Source organism: Octodon degus, unplaced genomic scaffold (genome assembly GCF_000260255.1).
Source record: "Octodon degus isolate 3935 unplaced genomic scaffold, OctDeg1.0 scaffold00080, whole genome shotgun sequence".
Taxonomy (NCBI): Eukaryota; Metazoa; Chordata; class Mammalia; order Rodentia; family Octodontidae; genus Octodon; species Octodon degus.
Window position 1 is genome coordinate 8120158 of NW_004524656.1, and position 17351 is coordinate 8137508.

Below are 17351 nucleotides of genomic sequence, written 5' to 3' on the forward strand. Positions count from 1 at the left end.
ATATTTTTTTTTTTTTCCTTTTTCAATTTCAGCCCCAAAAATCTTCCAGGAAAAGATGGGGGAGGCTGAGCTGGGTCACCTTCATTGGGCTTTTGCTGCCAAGGAAGACAGTGGGCTTGCTCCGCACCCAGTGCCAGCCCACCTGCCCCCGGCTTAGCCCCGGGGGGTGGGGGAGCAGGTAGTGGCGGGGGTGCGGCTGGGAGGAGGAGCCGGGCAGTGGTGCTTGGGGAAGCTGGGCTGGAGCTGCCCGTGTGCAGTCACCTTTGCCCAGTGACAGTCTCAAAGCTTGGCCAGGGCTAAGGAACTACACAGTGTGGGTGGGGCCGGCTAAGCTGGATGGGCATCCTGGGAGCTGCGCAAGCCGGGGCTCGGGCCTGGTCCCGCCCCCTAACTGATGATCTGCCGAGGTCGCCCGTAGCCCGTCATGCCAGCCTGGGAGGCACCTCTGTTGCTGCCCATCTGAAGACCAATGACATGCTTTCCTTCCTGCAGCTGGCTCTCTGTGAATTCTCTCTTGTGCTCCTGGGCTTTCCTAAAAAGAGGAGCAAACGGGGTGAAGCGCAGTTAGAACTTGCTGGTATATTCCCCTGTTTTGTGATCCCTCTTGCTCTCTAGTCCAATCCCATTCCATTCTTTTGCTGAGCACAGAAGAGTGGCGAGGAAGGAGCCAAGAAGTATGAATGGGGCTGGGCTTGGGGCTCAGGGAGGGCACTGCAGAGCTTGCATGGACCCCCGGGTTCCACGCCCAGCACTGCCAAAGCTAAAAGACCATGAGCGCCCGTCGCCTCATTCTTTCCTTCCTGGCTCTCTGCTTCCCCTGACCATTCCCACAAGCGGACCAGCCCAAGCCACCCATCCCACACAGCCAAGCCAAGGACTAAGAATCCCTGGCAGCCACGTACTTCATAAACCAGTTGGGGTCGCCACGATAGTGCCCATCATTCTTGGTCACTGCCAAGCTGCCCAAAGCCATCAAGGTCCTCTGCACTGCTGCCAGGTCTTTGCCTAGGAGAAGAGAGAGCAGCCAGGGGATGAGCTTCAAGACTGAGTAGGTGGGGCTGGGGAGATGGCTCAGTGGAATAAGCGCATGCCTGGCAAGTGCAAGGTCCTGAGTTCAATCCCCAGTACCACAAAAAAATAAAAATAAAATAAACAACAAATGCCATATTTAAAAAGTAACAAGTAGTCTAAAAAAAAAATTAAAAAAAAAAAAAAAGACTGAGTAGGTGGGATTCCAACCAAGGGCCTGTTTGTCTCGAAAAGAAATGGCCACGCCAGCAGCAGCAAACATTGTCCCGGAACTGTGCGCAGCTTGGGTGCATGCTGGAGAAAGTCCTTGGGAGCCGTGCAGGAGGCTCATGCTGCGGCCTTCTCTGCACAGAGCAGCAGGCCCCTGGGTGAGGGATGTTTTGATCACCCCCTCCCCTGGCCTGGAATCCTGTTCTCCACCTGCTCACTGCTGTCCCCAGCCTCTTATTCCTCTACCTTCAAAGAGGTCAACCGTCTGAAACATGTCCGTCTTGGTGACTCCGTAGCCCTCAGCTGCTTTCAGGAACTGAGCCACCTGCTCCATTTGCTTGAAGACCATGGAGGGTGGGTTCTCAGGCACCTTCACCGGCTTGGAGCCCTCGGGATACAGGCTGTTCACCAGCTTGCTCAGAATCTGCCAGGCAGAGGACGCAGCTTGGCATTCACTCAATCCAGGGGCCCCATCCCTCAGCTCAGGATGGCCCAGCCCTGCCCTCGTCCCAGAATGCAACTTACCACGCCGTTCTTCAGCCAGACCTGGAAGCCTAGGCGCCCACGGTCCGGGCGGCCCACATCGGAGCCGCACTGCATTACGATCCACTCTACCAGCCGTTCCTCCAGCTCCTCGTCATACTTCTTCTCAATCTTGGACTGCACTTCGCGGCTCATGCCATAGGAGGGACCCTTGTTGGCCATGATGGGGCAGAGCTAAAGCAGGATAGGGTACAGAAGAGAGAGAGTCACAAGGTCAGGGAACAGCTCCACTGTCACTTGCGCCAAGTAGGCCTCACACTGTGCGGGGCTCCCAGCCATCCCAGGGGAGGATTGCAACACTTCCCACCCAGGCTGGAGGTTCCTCTGCACTTGCACAGCACAAAAGAGGGTCTCAGATGATTGAAATTCTACAGCTGGGCTCTATAACTCCTCATGTAAGGAGCCAGACAGTAAGCGGGCTGTCAGATCATTCACCAAGACTAACCCAGCAAGCACCTTTGTCCAGCTAGGTATGAAGTCACTTACTGTCTCCACCTTAACCAACAAGGTACCTCTAACTTAATTTAGCTTCTAGCCCAGAAGCTGGCAATACAAATTCAGCTCCATCAGACCCACCCAGCCTCTGGCCTGCAGCTAAAGAGCCTCAGGCTTACCTGCACCTGGCAAGACCTAGGAAGCCACCAAAGCCAAGCGTCCTTGGCAAAGCCACTGCATTTCCTCAGGGGACCCAGCAGGGAGAGGACTGCTCCCTACCCAACCCTCCCCCACCGTGGCTCAGGTTCTCCTGCTGCAGTAGCTTGAGGAATCAAAAGTCAGAGTCCTCCAGGGATATTACAGAGCCAAGAATTCAGGGGCCAGAGCCTGGGAAGCCAGCCAGGGCACCGTGGCCCCCAAGGGCCAGGCTGGCCCTGCACAGGAGAGCCCTAGGGGAGAGGCAGGCAGGCTGTGGGCTGCTAGACAGACACAGGCAAGAGGAGTCAGGCTTGGCCACAGGAGTTGCCTTGGGAGGGTTCATTCCCACCCAGGGTTTTTCTGGATAGCCTTTCAGTGGGGGATTAAAAGAGACCTCAAAGAGGTCAAAGGTGGGGAAGGACAGAATGCATTGGCAGCGGGCATGTGCCTAGCTCCCCCTTGGGAGGGTGGAGACCCACTGGCACCCCAGCGCTGGCAGAGCAAGTCCCATCACATTGCTCCAGTCCCAGCCCACTGCCAAACTCCTACATCCTCCCCTTGGTGGGACAGCCTTTCGCAGCCCAAGTTCCCCAGCTGTGCAGTGTGATAATGGGGTCTAAAATGATGGGGTTGGCTGACCAGGCATGGTGGTACACACCTGTATTCCCAGCACTCGGGAGACCGAGGCAGGAGGATCATTTAGAGTTGGAGGCCAGCCTGGGCTACAAAGTGAGCTCAAGGCCAGCCTGAAGTGCATAGCGAGACCCTGTCTCAAAAAGACAAAAATATGGGGCCGGGGAGATGGCCCAGTAGAATAAGAACTTGCCTGTCAAGCGCAAGGGTCTGAGTTCAATCCCTGGTTCTGGAAAAAAAAAAAAAAAAAGACAAAAATACAGTAAAATAAAAATAAAAAATAAAACAACGTCTAGGGAACACCTCATATAGTGCCTGGCCTTTAGCAATGCTCCTCTAAATGCCCGTCTCTTGGAGGTGACAGAGAGCCAGACAGCCTTGGGCAGGCAGGTCATACAGTGGGCAGCCTAACCCTCCAGTCTCCACCCACTTTTGAATCAGTCCTGAAGGCCCAGGTGGAGAGAGAACATGAGAGAGCTTCACCCTGATGGCAGCCCTTTGCCACCTCACTGTTCTCTGAGTCTGTGTCCCTATCTGTGGGGGAGACCACTGCTGAGGGCATGGTCCTCCCGTGTCCCAGCATGATGCTGCAGAACCCAAAGATGTCTCTTGCATCCTTACTATGTCTTATGGCTCCTCTTCTCCCTTTTCACCCAAGGACTTCTGGGAAAAGAACTGTGGTCAAAGACCACAGTAGAGCTGGGTGTGTAAGTGCATGCCATAATCCTATCATTCTGGGAAACAGGCACCAAGCTCAACCTGGATAGCTTAGCAAGACCCTGTCTCAAAAAGGCACAAATGGGACCAGACATCTTCAGCACATCCTTCTGGCCTCCACCAGCCTGTCTCAGCCTTTGTCCCACCATCTCAGCTAGGCACACCCCTGTGGCTCAAGAGGTCCCCTGCCCCACCCACCCTCTCATCTGCCTTTCCCTCCTATGCCGCCTGTTGGACACAAGAGGAACCATGAAAGGAGTGTGGTTCCCAACTTACGGCTTTCTTTTCAGGAGGGGAAAGACAGGCAGTAGGAGTCAAAAGGTCAAGGCTCACAGTGACAAGAGTAGAACCCTGGAGCCTTCTGTGTAGAGATAGTGTTTGGACTTTGGTCAGAGCAAGGGAGAGCCAGCCTTCCTCCACCTTCCCATCTGGTGAAGAGACCCAAGAAAGCCTTCGAGGGTCACAGAGATAGCTCAGCGGTCTAAGCAGCTAGCTGGCAAGCTTAAGGACCTGGATTGGATCCTTGGCACCACATGCTATGCTGGCCCCGCCCCAGGCTCACTGAGCTGGCCACCTAAACTAGGCTTGGTGGTGCACGCCTGCAACCCCAGAACTAGGGAGGCTGAAAACAGGAGGATCACTATGAGTCCTAGCTGCTTAGTGAGACCCTGTACCAAATACATTAAAAGAAAGAAAGAAGAAAGAAAGAAAGAAAGAAAGAAAGAAAGAAAGAAAGAAAGAAAGAAAGAAAGAAGACCTTCCAATAGACCCTGGCTCCACCTTGGAGCTGCTGGAGAGAGAGAGGAAGGGAAAGTGTTTGTGACAGGACAGGCACCAGGGGCATTTTAAGATGGAAGCTCTGGGGACAGAGGCACAGGAGAACTGTGGGAGTCTTGGTGTGTCCTCCTGCCTGGTGGCCCCTGGCAGACTTCCCAGGAAGCAGGCATGGAGAGGGGAGCAGGCAGACACCCCAAACAAGCAGTGCCAGGAGTTTCTCAGCATCGCAAACAGCTCCCAGGAGCAAGAAGGCTGACCTGAGGGAGGCGGCCGCGACCCTTCGAGCAGTGGCCCCTAAGGTTAACCACCCTGGCCCTGCAGTCTGCCACCAGCCAGTCCTAGATCCCACAGCTTCGCGGGCAGGGGCCGCAGGGCGAGGTAGAACCAGGCAGGGCACATGCAGAGCCCCGTGGTCCTTTCCTCCTAGCACTTGCAGTCCCTACCCCGAGCACCCACTGCTCCCCAGGACCGGTGGAGCTGGACGTCTCCCCTGCATGGACACAACCTGTGGGGCTCCTGTGGCTGAACGAGGAAGCCTCCCTTGGCCCCCAGTGATCCCCCTGGGTTCCTCAGCACCAGCCTACAAATAGGCATCACCCTGCCAATTTCAGTGAGCCCCAGGTCGCTCGATGTGAGAATGAAGACCAGGCCCCCATCCCACTGCACAGTCAGGAAGCAGACTTCTGGAGACTTCTGGAAAAGAGGAGGCATCCTGAGCCTCAGAGGGTGGGCTCCTGGCGGGACAAGCGGGGCCCCCGTGGCGCCTGCCCACACAGCCTTCCCTCCACCCTGAGCTCGGCCCGGTGGCCCCCAGGCACTCACAGGTTCCTCGGGCCTCAGGAGCAAGCGGTCTCAGCTTCCCAGCCGGTGGGCAGGACTGGGGCGCTGGCTGGGTGAGGGGTTTAAAGGGACGCCGCCGCCGCGATGATGTCAGCCTCCCCCGCCCGCTCGCCCCTCAGCCCGTTCCCTGCAGGAGGAGCCGGCCCGACCCCCCACGCCAGCCCCCCCAGGACTGCGCGCAGGCTCCATATTTGGGGAAAGACACCAAGTTGGAGCAGACCGCCGGGGTGCCCGAGACATTCTCAGCGTGCTTTGGAGATGGAGCTGCCGGGTGAGGAGGCGGGAGCCGGCCGGGAAAAGCCTTTTATGGGCAGGACTGTGAAGGCCTTCCCTGCTGTCCGGACTTAGACTGCTCCTACTTCTAAGCTCCCTGCCCCCGGAGGAGTCCAAGACAGTCTGGCCAGAAAGAGAGGGGAACAGGGCTAGGAAGCTGGGGGAGCTGGGGTTTATCCAGTCCCCCTCTCTCAGAGGAGCCAGCCTTTACTGAGGCTGTGCCCCGTGCTTGGCACTTGGCACACGCTCTTACTAATGCAACTATACTGTGAAGGGAGAGTCACTGTCCCCATTTTACAGATGAGAAAACTGAGGCTCAGAGTGCATTTTCCCAAGGTCACCTGCTGAAGAATGAGTTGCAGAAACCAGGTCCCTGCCCATGTAGAGGTGCCCAAAAGGCTGTCACACCTTTTCTTGCAGTTGTAGCATCTGCTCAGGCTGGGGAAGCTTGCAGTTTAGGGGGTCTTGAGTTGAGATGCAGTTTGAGGGTTCAGTAAGTGGAGTAACCTTGGCCTTATCCAGACGGTACCTGAGATCTGGCAAGGTTAAAGACATTAGGGGTCTTTGGTTCAGAAGACTGGCTCACTTCCTTCTCCTATCTAACTGGAAAACCACACCCCACCACCCCAGGAAGGAGACCCATGCAGATCTTGATTGGAAAAAGAGAGGTTAGGGGAGGTGGGCAGTGGAATGTCTGGGCTGCCCACCCCATCAGGACTGTAGCTAGGAGGACCTAACACACCCACTATATGCTCCAGACACAAAACACACACACACACACACACACACACACACACACACACACACACACCCGCAGCACTGCCCCTGCCAAGCTGGGCTCCCTGGAGGTTTGGAGGGCTGCCTCAGCCGCACCGCCCACACAAGCAGCCTTCCTAAACTCCAGAGCCCAGTGGCAATAAGACTATAGCGCCTCCCAGTGGCACTGTGGGGCACAGCAAGAAGCTGGACACCAGGAAAAGCTGTCTCCATTCCAGGACTCCCACCGCCACTCCAGCCCCTTGGTTGTGTGGAATTCACCAGACGCCCTGGCCCCCTACTTTGACCTTTCCTAGTCTGTTCAAATCAACTCAAGGTCTTCCACACTGAGCTACATTCCCAGTATTTTGGGGCTTTTGAGAGTCCTAAGATACTAAATCATGCAGGCTGGGCTTGAATTTGAGCTCTTCTTGCTTAGCCTGCCAGAGTGTGGTGATCACAAGCACGCGGCATGGTGCCTGCCCACCATCCACCCTCATAGTCCTGAGTATCACCACCCCTCCCCCCATGACCCTGCAACCCATGAACCAGGAACTGCTCGGCAGAAGTGAGGCCTGCCTCAGCCTGGTGGGCAGGGGCAGCTGCCAGGCACAGGGGATCTTAGAGGAGAGGTGCATGCAAAGGCTCTCCTGGTTCCTAGCCTCTGGCCAGAAGTGTCTGCCAGACATGGCCCTGTGTGAGACAGAAAAAAAGCATGGGTGAAAGTGGTGCCAACGTGGGACTGAAGGCCCCAGCACAGCCTCTCCACATCACCCAGGACAGGCGAGAAAGGATGGGCCCAGGAACCGCATTTGGTTGTCTTTATTGAATGCACTCATTCATAGAAAACAGAAACACAATCATAGCATGGACAGATCCGAGCTCTGAAACGAAGACCCAGACCAACTTCCTGTCCCAGCCCAAGGAGAGCTATAAAAACATGTTGGGAAAAGTAAACCACATTCCCAGCCCAAGGCGAGACCCAACCTGCTCACCCCATCCTTGGCATCTGGAATGGACCAGGTGGGCTGAAGGGAACCAAGGACCAGAGCAGCCAGAGGGCCCAGAGCTGGGGCAACTCCATGTAAACTCCAAGGTGTGTGTGTGTGTTTGCACACGCACATGTGCACCTGACAAAACTTGGCTGAAGGCTGGATGGACTCAAGAAGCCAGCCAGCCCTGGGTCTCAAGAGACTGGGGCTGGGGACACAGGGAAACAGCACATCCCTTCCTGAAGCCCCTTTCTAAGATAGGCACTGGGGCTCCTGCAGCTGTGGGGGAGGCAGGGTGCGCTGGACTCTGCACAACCCTCACCCACCCTGGACATTCTTGGGCAGTGTCAATGGCACTGAAAGGCCCCACCTGGGGCTTGGCAGGACTGAGGACTCAGAACGGGACCGATGAACTGTGTCTCCCTCCAATCCTGGTGCTGACATCAGTCTGGGAGGCTTGAGATGAAGAGACGACCTCCAAATTCAGCCCTTCAGTGAGACGTGGCTCCCAAATGGAGCTCAACGCCACCGCTAAAGAGCCAACCCAAGCACAGGCTGAGGGGTAGGAACCTGCCGTGGGCCTCTTGTAGGCCTTAGCACCGAAAGCCTGGCACCAGCTGGCCAGCCCCCCAAGTCCCACACCTATATCCATCCTGGCTGACCAAAGTGGGCAGTAATGGCAGCGAGGTACAGCCCCAGAGAACGGGACTCTGTGGCAGGACACAGATCAGAACCCAAACCAGGGTTCTGGGGCAGAAGCATAGGAAAAAAGGGCCCCAGGTCCCAGGCCGAGGAGGAGGAGGAGGAGGAGGAGGAGGAGGAAGATGGGTAGAATGCGAGGCATGAAACACGCGGGCATCACCCTCCCTCCTTCCTCCTTCAGAGGGACAAACGGAGAGCCAACGGATGGACGGCAGCCTACAGAGGGCCCCAACACTGAGAAGAAAGCAGCAATTTGGCCAATTTCTGGGGAATCAGGGGAGCAGGCCTCCTCCCTGGCGGAGGGCAGCTTCGAGGCCCAATGCCACCCCAGGACTGTACCGAGTCTGGCCTGGGCTAGACTGCATTGTCCCACGGCCATCCCGTGCTGGGTGGCAGGGCCAGTGCTCACAGCCCCAGTACCACAGAGGTGGCCTGGCAGGTGACAAGGAGCAGCTCAGGGCCCCGTGAGGTGAAGCAAGGGGCCCAGTTCCTGCTAAAAGACATAGATCTTGTCCCGCTGCACAGTATCCAGGTCGTCGTCCAGCGTCAGCAATACCTAGAACAGAGATAATGGGTCAGGTGCAGGGAACAGGCAGCCCTGGCCCCTCCTCCACCCTCTGGGCTCAGGCCAGGTGAATCCCATGTACCAGGAAGGACCCAAACATGGCGATGGAGGACAGGAAGTGCCAGATGTCGTGGTCATCAAAGAAGTCGAGGAGGATGCAGTCGCGATTGTGTTCCCGGGACTCTGCTGGCGTTTTCTGTGGGAGGAACAGGCACTGCTGACCCTGCCAGGAAAGCTGGGGCACCTGCTCCTCCTCCCAGCCCGACAGAAGAGTCCCCGCTGACCCAGACCCTCAGCTGGCTATGACATGGCCTCCTGTCATAAAGTTTCCTCCAGCTTGCTGCTTCTGTCTTTTCTTTCACTTCTGTCCTCCTCCTTTCAACCCCGGCTCTCTGCCTTTTATATTCAGGATTGAATCCAGGGCCATTGTGCCAAGCTATATCCCCACCACCTCTTATCTTCATTTCGAGGTAGGGTCCTGTTAATTCTCTAAGTCGCCCAGGCTGGCTTCCAGCTTGCAATCTTCCTGCCTCAGCTTCCCAGAGCATGGGATTGCAGGCATGCACCAGCGCACTGGGCCTCTTCTTCCCCCTTTCCTCGAACAGAGGGCTACGATTACCCAGTGACGCTTCACCTCAGAGCTGCGGGCCTCACAGCCCGGCTCTGGCCCCAGCCCTGCCCTCACCTGTCCTCCAGGGTCACTGTTTCTCCCAAGTACTGCTGCAAAGTCGCACCGCTGGCCTCAAGGAGAAGGCAGTCGTGCTCTGCGGTGCCCAAGGCCCTCCCTGCTCTACCCACGGCCTGCACTCACGTTCACTGCTCATCGCTGCGACTGTAGTTGTCTGCTACGACCAGAACCTGCCCTACCTCGAGGCGGTGCACGTACCTTCCCCCAAATCTATCTTTACCTTCCCGTCCCACCTGCACCTTCATTTCGCGGGTCAAACTGTAAAGAGTGAGAGGCAAGCTAGGGGCTGGGAGTGCAGCGGTACGGATCCCATGCTTAGCACCCTGAGACCAGGCTTCATGCTCAGCACTGAAGAACAAAAAAAGTATCTCTTAAACTAGACTCTGAGTGGCCCATAGGCAGAGACCAGGACAAACAAGCTCTGGCCACAGGTTGAACAGATACCACTCCCTGCCGCGCCCCTGGGACGATCACTTGGATGGGCCAGGAACATGATACAAGGAGCATGAGGAGGTGGCTATGGAAAGCGCTGGTCCCCATAGAAACAGGCTCTCAGGGAGCACAGGATGAGCCGAGGCCACTACTCACCTGCCAGGTGCTGAGGCCCTGGAAGAAGAAGAAGAGCGCAAAGCCCCAGACCACAGAGGTACAGATGATGCAGAGCAGGGGGATGAGCTTGATCCGCTCCCCGCTACGCAGCTGAGTGGAGGCAAGGAAAGGGAAGAGAGCTTAGGGCCAAGCTTCAAGCCAGGCCACTCGCTGCCCAGCTCTTCCCGGGCTCCCAGCCTTTCCTGGGCACCTGGCCCTTCGGGCCTCATCCTTTCGAAGCCCTCCAGCAGCTCAAACTCTGACTCCCTCTCAGGGCTGCCCAGGCAGCCCACACCCATCTCCATCCCCCAAAGCAGAGCAGCTGAGAAGAGGCTCAGCTCTCCCCACTCACCTTCATGATAATGTAAAAGGCAAAGTAAAGAAGCAGGTTGCAGATGCCAATGGCCAACAAGTAGGAGGCAAAATCATTGGGGCGCATGATGAGCCCATAGGCAGCCCTACAAGAGGGAGGAGGGGATGGTGCACCAGGGAGGGCCAAGGGCAGGAGCCCCCTCCCTTGCTGCCACACCATGTTATCATGACACTGGGCTAGGCTTAGCAGCCTACAGAACATTCTAGAAGGAACTGACATCTTCTCCTCAGCCTCTATTCCTTATGCCCAACACTGAGGTGTTCACACTCCCAGGGCAGCCAGATGCTGCCAATGCCCCCAGCTGTCTGCCCAGCCAGGCCACCCCAGCCGACAGCCACACTCACAGAGACCAGTTGATAATGTTGCCCATAACCAGCAGCACCATGCGGTCCTGGGGAGAAGCAGAGACATGGAGACTGAGAGGGACAAGAGAGACAGGGAGACAAGTGGCAGGAGGCCCGAGTCAGGAGCCCCTGCCCCTACCCAGGTTCCCTGCTATGCTTCCCTGTCCCCACTGGAGGGAAGAGGACAGCTGGACGAAGAGGTGGGGAGCTGGGCAGGTACCACGTAGAGGGGTCCACTGCACTGCCGGATGCAGTCCGTGTAGAGCACATGGAGGATACGGCGGAAGATGCCCCAGTCTGCAGGGAGAAGGGCCAGGCGCTGAAGTCAAGGACACCCCTCCTTGCTGGGCCCCTGGCCTATGCCAGCTGAGCAGCCAAAGCGTTCAGAGGACACAGCAGTGCCGAGGCCACCTTCAATTCTTCACCCAAGGACCCTCCTAGGGCCCCAGGGAGAGCACAGGAGCCGAGGGTCTCAGCGGGTCTAAGTCCCCAAAGTTCACCACCCCTCGTTCCAGGGGCTCCCCGGCCCCCTCCGTTCCCTGCCCTGGGGATGCTCTCACCCAGCTTCCAGCGGCCCATGTAATAGAGTTGCGTGCTGAGGAGCAGGGTGGCGATGATGTGAATGACGGAGAAGATGATCCAAAACGCTGTGTTCCCTTTGCCAAAGACCTGTCAAGAGGCCGGGTAGCAGTGAGCAGGGGCCTCAGAAGGTCCCTTGGGAAAGAAGGCAGGGGGCAGCGTGCACTCCCACACTCGGAATGTGCACGCGCCTTTCCTGCGAGGTGAGCACAGCGGGTCAGGTTGGGCCCTCACCACGCCCAGCACGGAGAAGAAGATGACAATGGCCAGGCAGGCGTAGGCGCTGTAGGCGCTGGCATTGATGTCTGGGTGCCGCTTCTGGTATAGCTTCAGCATGCAGAGTCCAGCAATCATGTACATGAATGACGTGTCTGTGTTGGGGACACGGAACATCCTCCAGGCTCAGCAGAGGGCTCCAGCCCCAGCAATCAGCGAGGGAGAGGCCCTATGCCTTGTTACAGGACGAAGCGGAGTGGTGGCCGGGCAAGCTCCCATCCCTTGACTGTCCTGGCCACCCCGTTAGATGTCACTCAGAGTCTGATGCCTCCTGATGACTAGGACAACTCAGCCTGAGCACCCTGGTGTGCACACCACTCCTGATGGCTCGGCCGTGTGCCTCGAATGCCTCTATGTAGGAAAGGCCCAGAGAGGCCTACCTACCCCATGCGAGGACATGCATGTGCCATCGCAGCTACAGCAGCCTTGGAAGGCCCTATAGGGCTGAGTCTTGGAGGTCCCTTGAGTGACCTGGGGGTAGGCCGGGGCTGAGGCTCAGCCAAAGACAAAGCTCCACTTACCGAACTGGAAGTTGGTATAGTTGGGGCAGACATGATAGCAAGCACTGAGCAGCCCCTCCATCATCAGCGCTGTGCCCATGGCATAGAACAGACCAAAGTGTTTGGGAATCCCACATTCCTGTAGGGGAAAAGGGAGGGAGGGAGAGTGAGGCAGGAAGGGCAGAAGGGACCCAAAGAGGGCATCCTCTGGGGATCAAAAGGGGTAGCTCCATGTTGAGTGGGTATACATGGAAGGCAGGATAGAGAAGATAAGGTATGGAGACCGAAGCAGGGAAAATTTGGGCAGGGCTGTGCTGAGTAGTACAGGGGTACCAAGGAGGAGAAGGCAGGACAGGGCTGAAGGCACAGCTCGTCTGGAAGAGGCCCCGCCTGCCATAAAGGGTGGACTAGAGCCAAGGCTCTGAGTATGTGCTGTGCCAGAGCTAATTCTCAGCAGGTGGGCAGGTGCCCGCTCACCACGGCATAGAGGTCATTGCGCAGCAGGGCCCGGTTGTGGTTGATCTCCCGCTGCAGAATGATGAGCAGGAAGAGCAGCCCCAGCAGGATATAGCCCAGGTTGCTGAGGATGTTGTTGAAGGCGCTAGAAGGGGCAATTCATGGTCCACTGTGTTGGCTTCACAGGCAGACCTGTTCTGTGGCCCGGCAGGCATTCACCAAGCCCACCCATTCCTGGTGCCCAGGTCCCTGGGAGAAGGGGGCTCCCAGCACAGAACCCACCTGAGGTTGCCCAGTGGGTGGGCGCAGAGGAAGTTGTAGTAGCAGATGTCCTGATTCCCTGTGACATTCACCACCTACAGAGGGAGCAGGGCTGCTAACACGGGCTCAGCCCACAGCGCACGCCACAATCTGGGTCCGGATGGCAAGACAGCGTGCACCACCATGGCCAGCTCCTGTGTAGGTGCCCTGGGCAAGTGCTGCTTCTGAACACAGGTGCCAATGGCACGAAAAACTGCCTACCTCCTAGGCGTGGTTGCAAACCCCAAGGCATGACCGTGACAAATTCTGGCCCCCGAAGTACAGAGAAAAGAGAAGAGAAACCTACACGCTCAAAGCCCCATGGCTTGTTCCACAAGCCCCACCGTGCTTTCGAGCCGCCCCATTCTGCAGACAGAAACTGATACTCAGGGAGGTCAGTGATGTGCCCAAGGTCTCTTAGCTGGCACTGCAGAGCTGGGACCTAAGGCCCGTGCTTGCTGGAGAGCCCCGGCTGCCAGGCTCCGCGCTGGGAGCCGAGTCCCACAATGGGGCCACGGAAAGCCACATCTGCTCCCTCACCGTCTGGTAGGTGATCACCAGCTGCACCACTGGGAGGGCATAGAACACAGCAATGGTGGCGATGTTCCTAAGGAGAGGGAAAGCAGCAGGGAGGTGGGCCCGCTGTGAGAAGTCCCCTCCCACCGTGACAGGCACCCCCACCTGCCTGGTTCACCCACCAAAAGTAGATCTGGTACTTTTTCCGCAGAACACGCTTGTCCTTTCGTGCCAGGTCAGCCACACAGAGGTATTGCTGGGGAGATGTGGGGGAGGGCTATTTATCTGCCACCCCAGAAGCCTAGGAAGGGACCTAGGCCACCCCACTGCTGAAGGAATGCTGCCAACCAGTGGGGAAAGGGGCCATGGGGTTGAGTTCACCTGGAATCTATGTTGCCCCAGTTCAGCTCTTTCTCTGCTTCCCTAACGGACCCCAGAAGTGTGCTGGGGCCTCAACACAACACCCTATCCTTAGGAAACCCAGGCCAGGCCCGTGGGTGTCAGACCTTGGTGCGAATGACATTCTTGTCCGACTCGATATCTGTCAGTGTGTCGTAGTCATCCTCTTCCACAGAGCTCATTGAGTCCAGCCGTGGCCGAGTGCCCACTGGCTCAAAGGGGCGGTCTGGAAAGGGCCAGGAGAAAGGAGTCCGGACAGTGAACTCAGGGCTGGAGATCGGCCCCACCCATCAGAGGCAACTGTCCAAATTACTAGGTACTAGGAAGAGGCAAATTGTGGGCCGTAGCTTGGAGCAGGGCTAGGGGTGGCCACAGGCTCTGGGAGACATGGGGTGCTCCTAACCAGTGGGGAGCCAAGAGGGAATCCACAGGGAGGCGACCACAGAGGACGGCCCTGGCTTCACTCCACTCCCAGCTCCCCTGCCTGAGCTAGGGCTTCCCAGGCCAGGCAGACCCCAGGCCCTGCACACAATTACAGGATTGAACTCGGCCAGTCATGTTGATTCCAAGGTGCCTGGCCCTGTGCGTTCTGAGAAGACACTGCCATGGTCCCCCTGGGTAAAGGACCCAGCAGGCCTAGGGTACAGGAGAGGGCAAGAGGCTGCCTCTACAAAGAGCAGCCCTTTATCCTCATCTGGCTCCCACCTGCACAAGCTTCCTCCTGTGCCCCCACCTAACCAAAGCCCCAGGGGCCAGAAGCCTGACCCTGGAAGACCAGGTAAGGGGGGTGCTGGCAAAGAGGACAGCAGACGAGAAAACCCAGCCTGGGTAACCGAGGTGCCACCCTACCAGCGCCAGGGACCAGCGCCTGTCTGTCCCAGAAGACACGTGAGCCGGCACTGCTGGCATCGGACGGGAAGCCATGCACCAAGCATCTTCCCGGTCCTGGAGCCAAGAGGCTCCGGGCAAGGCCCTGGCAGGAGCTGATTGGCAGCCCTACTCCCTCCCCACATCTACCCATGGCAATGCACAGCTGCCGCATCTGGCCAGAGGGGAGGCGCCGCTTGAACTGGTCGTGCCCTTCAAAGGAAAGGGAAAGTTACCGGGGAACTGGGCAGGGGATGGTAAGGAGGAGAGGGGCAGGAGAACAGCAGGCCGTTCCCTTGTCCAGCATTAAGCAGGAGAGGCAACTACCCACCACCACGTTTCACCCAGGCAGCAACAGCCCTGCGCCACACACCCTGTCTGCCCGGCCCACTCACCCTGGTAACTGTAGGACAGGTCCTCGGTACCGGTGCTGTCCACCAAAGCATCAGTGGAGCTGGAGCCGTTCTCTGCAGGAAACAGTAAGTGGGGAGGCAGGAGCACGTGACCTCAGGGAAGGGGTCGCTGGGCCACCCTATGGGGCTCTGAGAAGCTGCAGGCCTGGGTGTCAGGAGGGGGTGCCACCTCTTCACCTCAGAGACCCACCTAGGAAGGGGCCAGTATGTTATCCAGATTTTTTTTTTTTTTTTTTTTTTAGGGAAGGGTCTACAGGATGTTCAAAGTCTCACTACTAGATCAGACTCAGTGATCTGCCTGTTTACAGCCTCCCAAGAGCTGGGATTACAGGCACAAGTCACCACACCCAGTCTCAATTGCCATTTTAGCACGCCCCTGGGAAAGGGCCGACAGGGCAAGCCCGGGGATCAAACCCCCAGCCCCTGAGCCTGCTTGCAGGTGCTTTAATCCACTGAGCTATTTGGCTGGCCCCATTCTCCAGCTTTGACACTTACCCAAGGAGCCATAGTTGTAACCCTCATATGACGAGCTGCCAGGAAAGGAACCTGCCAGGACCCGAGGGTGACCTGCAAGGAGATGTCAAGGTCCCTTCAGCCTGGCAGCAGAGAGGTCTAGAGGCTGAAGGGATGGGGAGGAATCCAGAAAAGACAGACACAGAGGAGCTACGCCAATGGCACAAAGTAAACACCTATCCGGGCAAACACATCTCACTGCCAGGGCGGCCTCCTCAGAGAGGAAAGTCAAGGAGCCAGCACATCCCAGCCACCAACCGTAAGGTCACAGCACCTGCTGTCCGGCCACCCGCCTGACAACCCTCAGCTTCGACACCCTCGCCCCGCACCGTAGCTCCTCTGTCCACTGCACCTGGAGCTTACCAAGGAGAGAAGCTGAGAGAGAAGGTCCCAAGCAGAAGTGGAGGACAGAAAGTGGGAGGGTACAGAGAGAGAGAGAGAGAGAGAGAGAGAGAGAGAGAGAGAGAGAGAGAGAGAGAGAGAGAGAAGCGTTAATAACAGATGGCATGAGCCACACTGCCTGAAGTGGGCACAGCACAGGTGCACACAGAACAAGCCGATCAGGTGACAGCTGTCAGGGTAGCGCGTCAGGGTGGATGGCCACAAGGAAGTTATGCCCCTCTGAACAATCCAAAGCCCCCAGCACTTCCTCCTCCAACCACTTTCCAGCCCACGCAAGCCCTGCCTCCCCTCCCAGGCCCCCTGGAGGTACCCGTCTCAGGGCAGGCTCGGTCTATGGCCAGCAGAAGGGTCTTCTTCCTCTGCCTGTAGGGAGAGAATCCAGAGGAGAGGCAGATAGGCCGGGACCAGGATCCCTCTGTGCTGGCCCAGCTGGCCTTCCTTCCACCCATACCACCCATTCTGCCCCTTACAAGGCTGTCCTCCACCCTTGATTGGGGTTCCCCTAGGCTGGGGAGCAACTCAGGGTCTCCCTGCTTGGGAAGGAGATTGAGGGGAGGGGCCGACTTCCAGAGAAGTAGCCCAAATGACAGACCCTCTGAGGGACCAGCCTTGGTCCTCCAACCAGGGCCACTGGATGATGGTTAGACTGCGCTGAGATCCCGACAGGCTCCTATCCACACCTGAGTGGGGGAGGCCCGACAGCGCCATCTTACCTCCAGTTCTCCCAACAGGCCAGGAGGACGGTCAACAGGTAGAACGAGAGAAATATCCCCAGGCAAAAGAGCATCCCACCAACGTAGGCCTCGGCTGCAAGGCAAGAAGCAGGAAGGCAAAGGCTCAGCACGGCACCCAGGGCTTGAGAGCCGGCTTCTCTGCGAGGGTCACCAACCACTTCTCCCTCAAATGGAAAGCGTGGTGTGTCAACAGCCAGCAATTTCCCAAATGCCTCAAACTCCGACAGCATTCTCTCTTTGCTCGTGCTGTTCCCTTTTTGTTTGAGGCAGGGTCTTGCTACGGAGCCCAGGCTGGCTTTGGTCTCATGGGGACCCTTCCTCCTTCAGCCTTGTCATGTGCCACCACACCTGGCTTACTTTCTCATGTCAGCTTCTCTATTTCTCAAAAAGGCCATCTCAACTTTTAAACCCCTCCCAGGGACTGTGCCCTCTGCAACACCTTCTGTCCTTCACTCGCACGGGCATCTGTCCTTTGCTCATCACAGCTCTCAGCGCCCTGCAGAGCAACACCCTCCTGTCCCTCTACACAGGATCTGCTTCAGAACTGCAGCTCCCAGTCCCCCGTGGTGCTGCCCATATTACAGCACTCATAAGCTGAGGCAAAAGGATCTCTAATTCAAGGCTGGCTTGGGCCACCTAGCAAGTTCAAGGTCAGTATGGACTGCACAGTAAGTCTATCTCAAAAAGAAAAGTAATGGGGCTGGTGAGATGGCTCAGTGGTCTAAAGCACCTA

The 17351-nt window shown here is 57.4% G+C and overlaps 2 protein-coding genes across 5 annotated transcripts in view; both read right to left on the bottom strand.

The window, feature by feature from the left end:
* Window positions 1-5: 5 nt before the first annotated feature.
* Window positions 6-5474, bottom strand: Tagln (transgelin). The gene is made up of 5 exons (XM_004636476.2): window positions 5365-5474; window positions 1765-1956; window positions 1486-1663; window positions 903-1005; window positions 6-532 (listed from the first exon to the last, which is right to left on the bottom strand). The coding sequence occupies exons 2-5, from the start codon at window positions 1942-1944 to the stop codon at window positions 388-390; spliced, it is 606 nt and encodes a 201-aa protein (XP_004636533.1). The 5' UTR covers window positions 1945-1956; window positions 5365-5474; the 3' UTR covers window positions 6-387.
* Window positions 5475-7218: 1744 nt separating this feature from the next.
* The window catches only part of Sidt2 (SID1 transmembrane family member 2), a 17072-nt gene continuing 6939 nt past the window's right edge, over window positions 7219-17351 (bottom strand). The window contains exons 9-28 of one of the 4 annotated variants that reach the window (XM_023721075.1): window positions 16598-16691; window positions 16195-16247; window positions 15846-15857; window positions 15465-15536; window positions 14952-15023; window positions 14707-14769; window positions 13797-13915; window positions 13473-13546; window positions 13315-13381; window positions 12757-12830; window positions 12496-12619; window positions 12040-12157; window positions 11477-11613; window positions 11224-11332; window positions 10884-10960; window positions 10664-10710; window positions 10299-10404; window positions 9947-10057; window positions 8753-8866; window positions 7219-8661 (exon numbers count right to left, since the gene is read on the bottom strand). In XM_023721075.1, coding sequence (XP_023576843.1) covers window positions 8599-8661; window positions 8753-8866; window positions 9947-10057; window positions 10299-10404; window positions 10664-10710; window positions 10884-10960; window positions 11224-11332; window positions 11477-11613; window positions 12040-12157; window positions 12496-12619; window positions 12757-12830; window positions 13315-13381; window positions 13473-13546; window positions 13797-13915; window positions 14707-14769; window positions 14952-15023; window positions 15465-15536; window positions 15846-15857; window positions 16195-16247; window positions 16598-16691 — 1706 coding nt within the window. In that variant the 3' untranslated portion in view covers window positions 7219-8598. The remainder of the gene's footprint in view (window positions 8662-8752; window positions 8867-9946; window positions 10058-10298; window positions 10405-10663; window positions 10711-10883; window positions 10961-11223; window positions 11333-11476; window positions 11614-12039; window positions 12158-12495; window positions 12620-12756; window positions 12831-13314; window positions 13382-13472; window positions 13547-13796; window positions 13916-14706; window positions 14770-14951; window positions 15024-15464; window positions 15537-15845; window positions 15858-16194; window positions 16248-16597; window positions 16692-17351) is intronic. The other 3 variants (XM_012515841.2, XM_023721076.1, XM_004636477.2) reach the window with 3 other exon arrangements.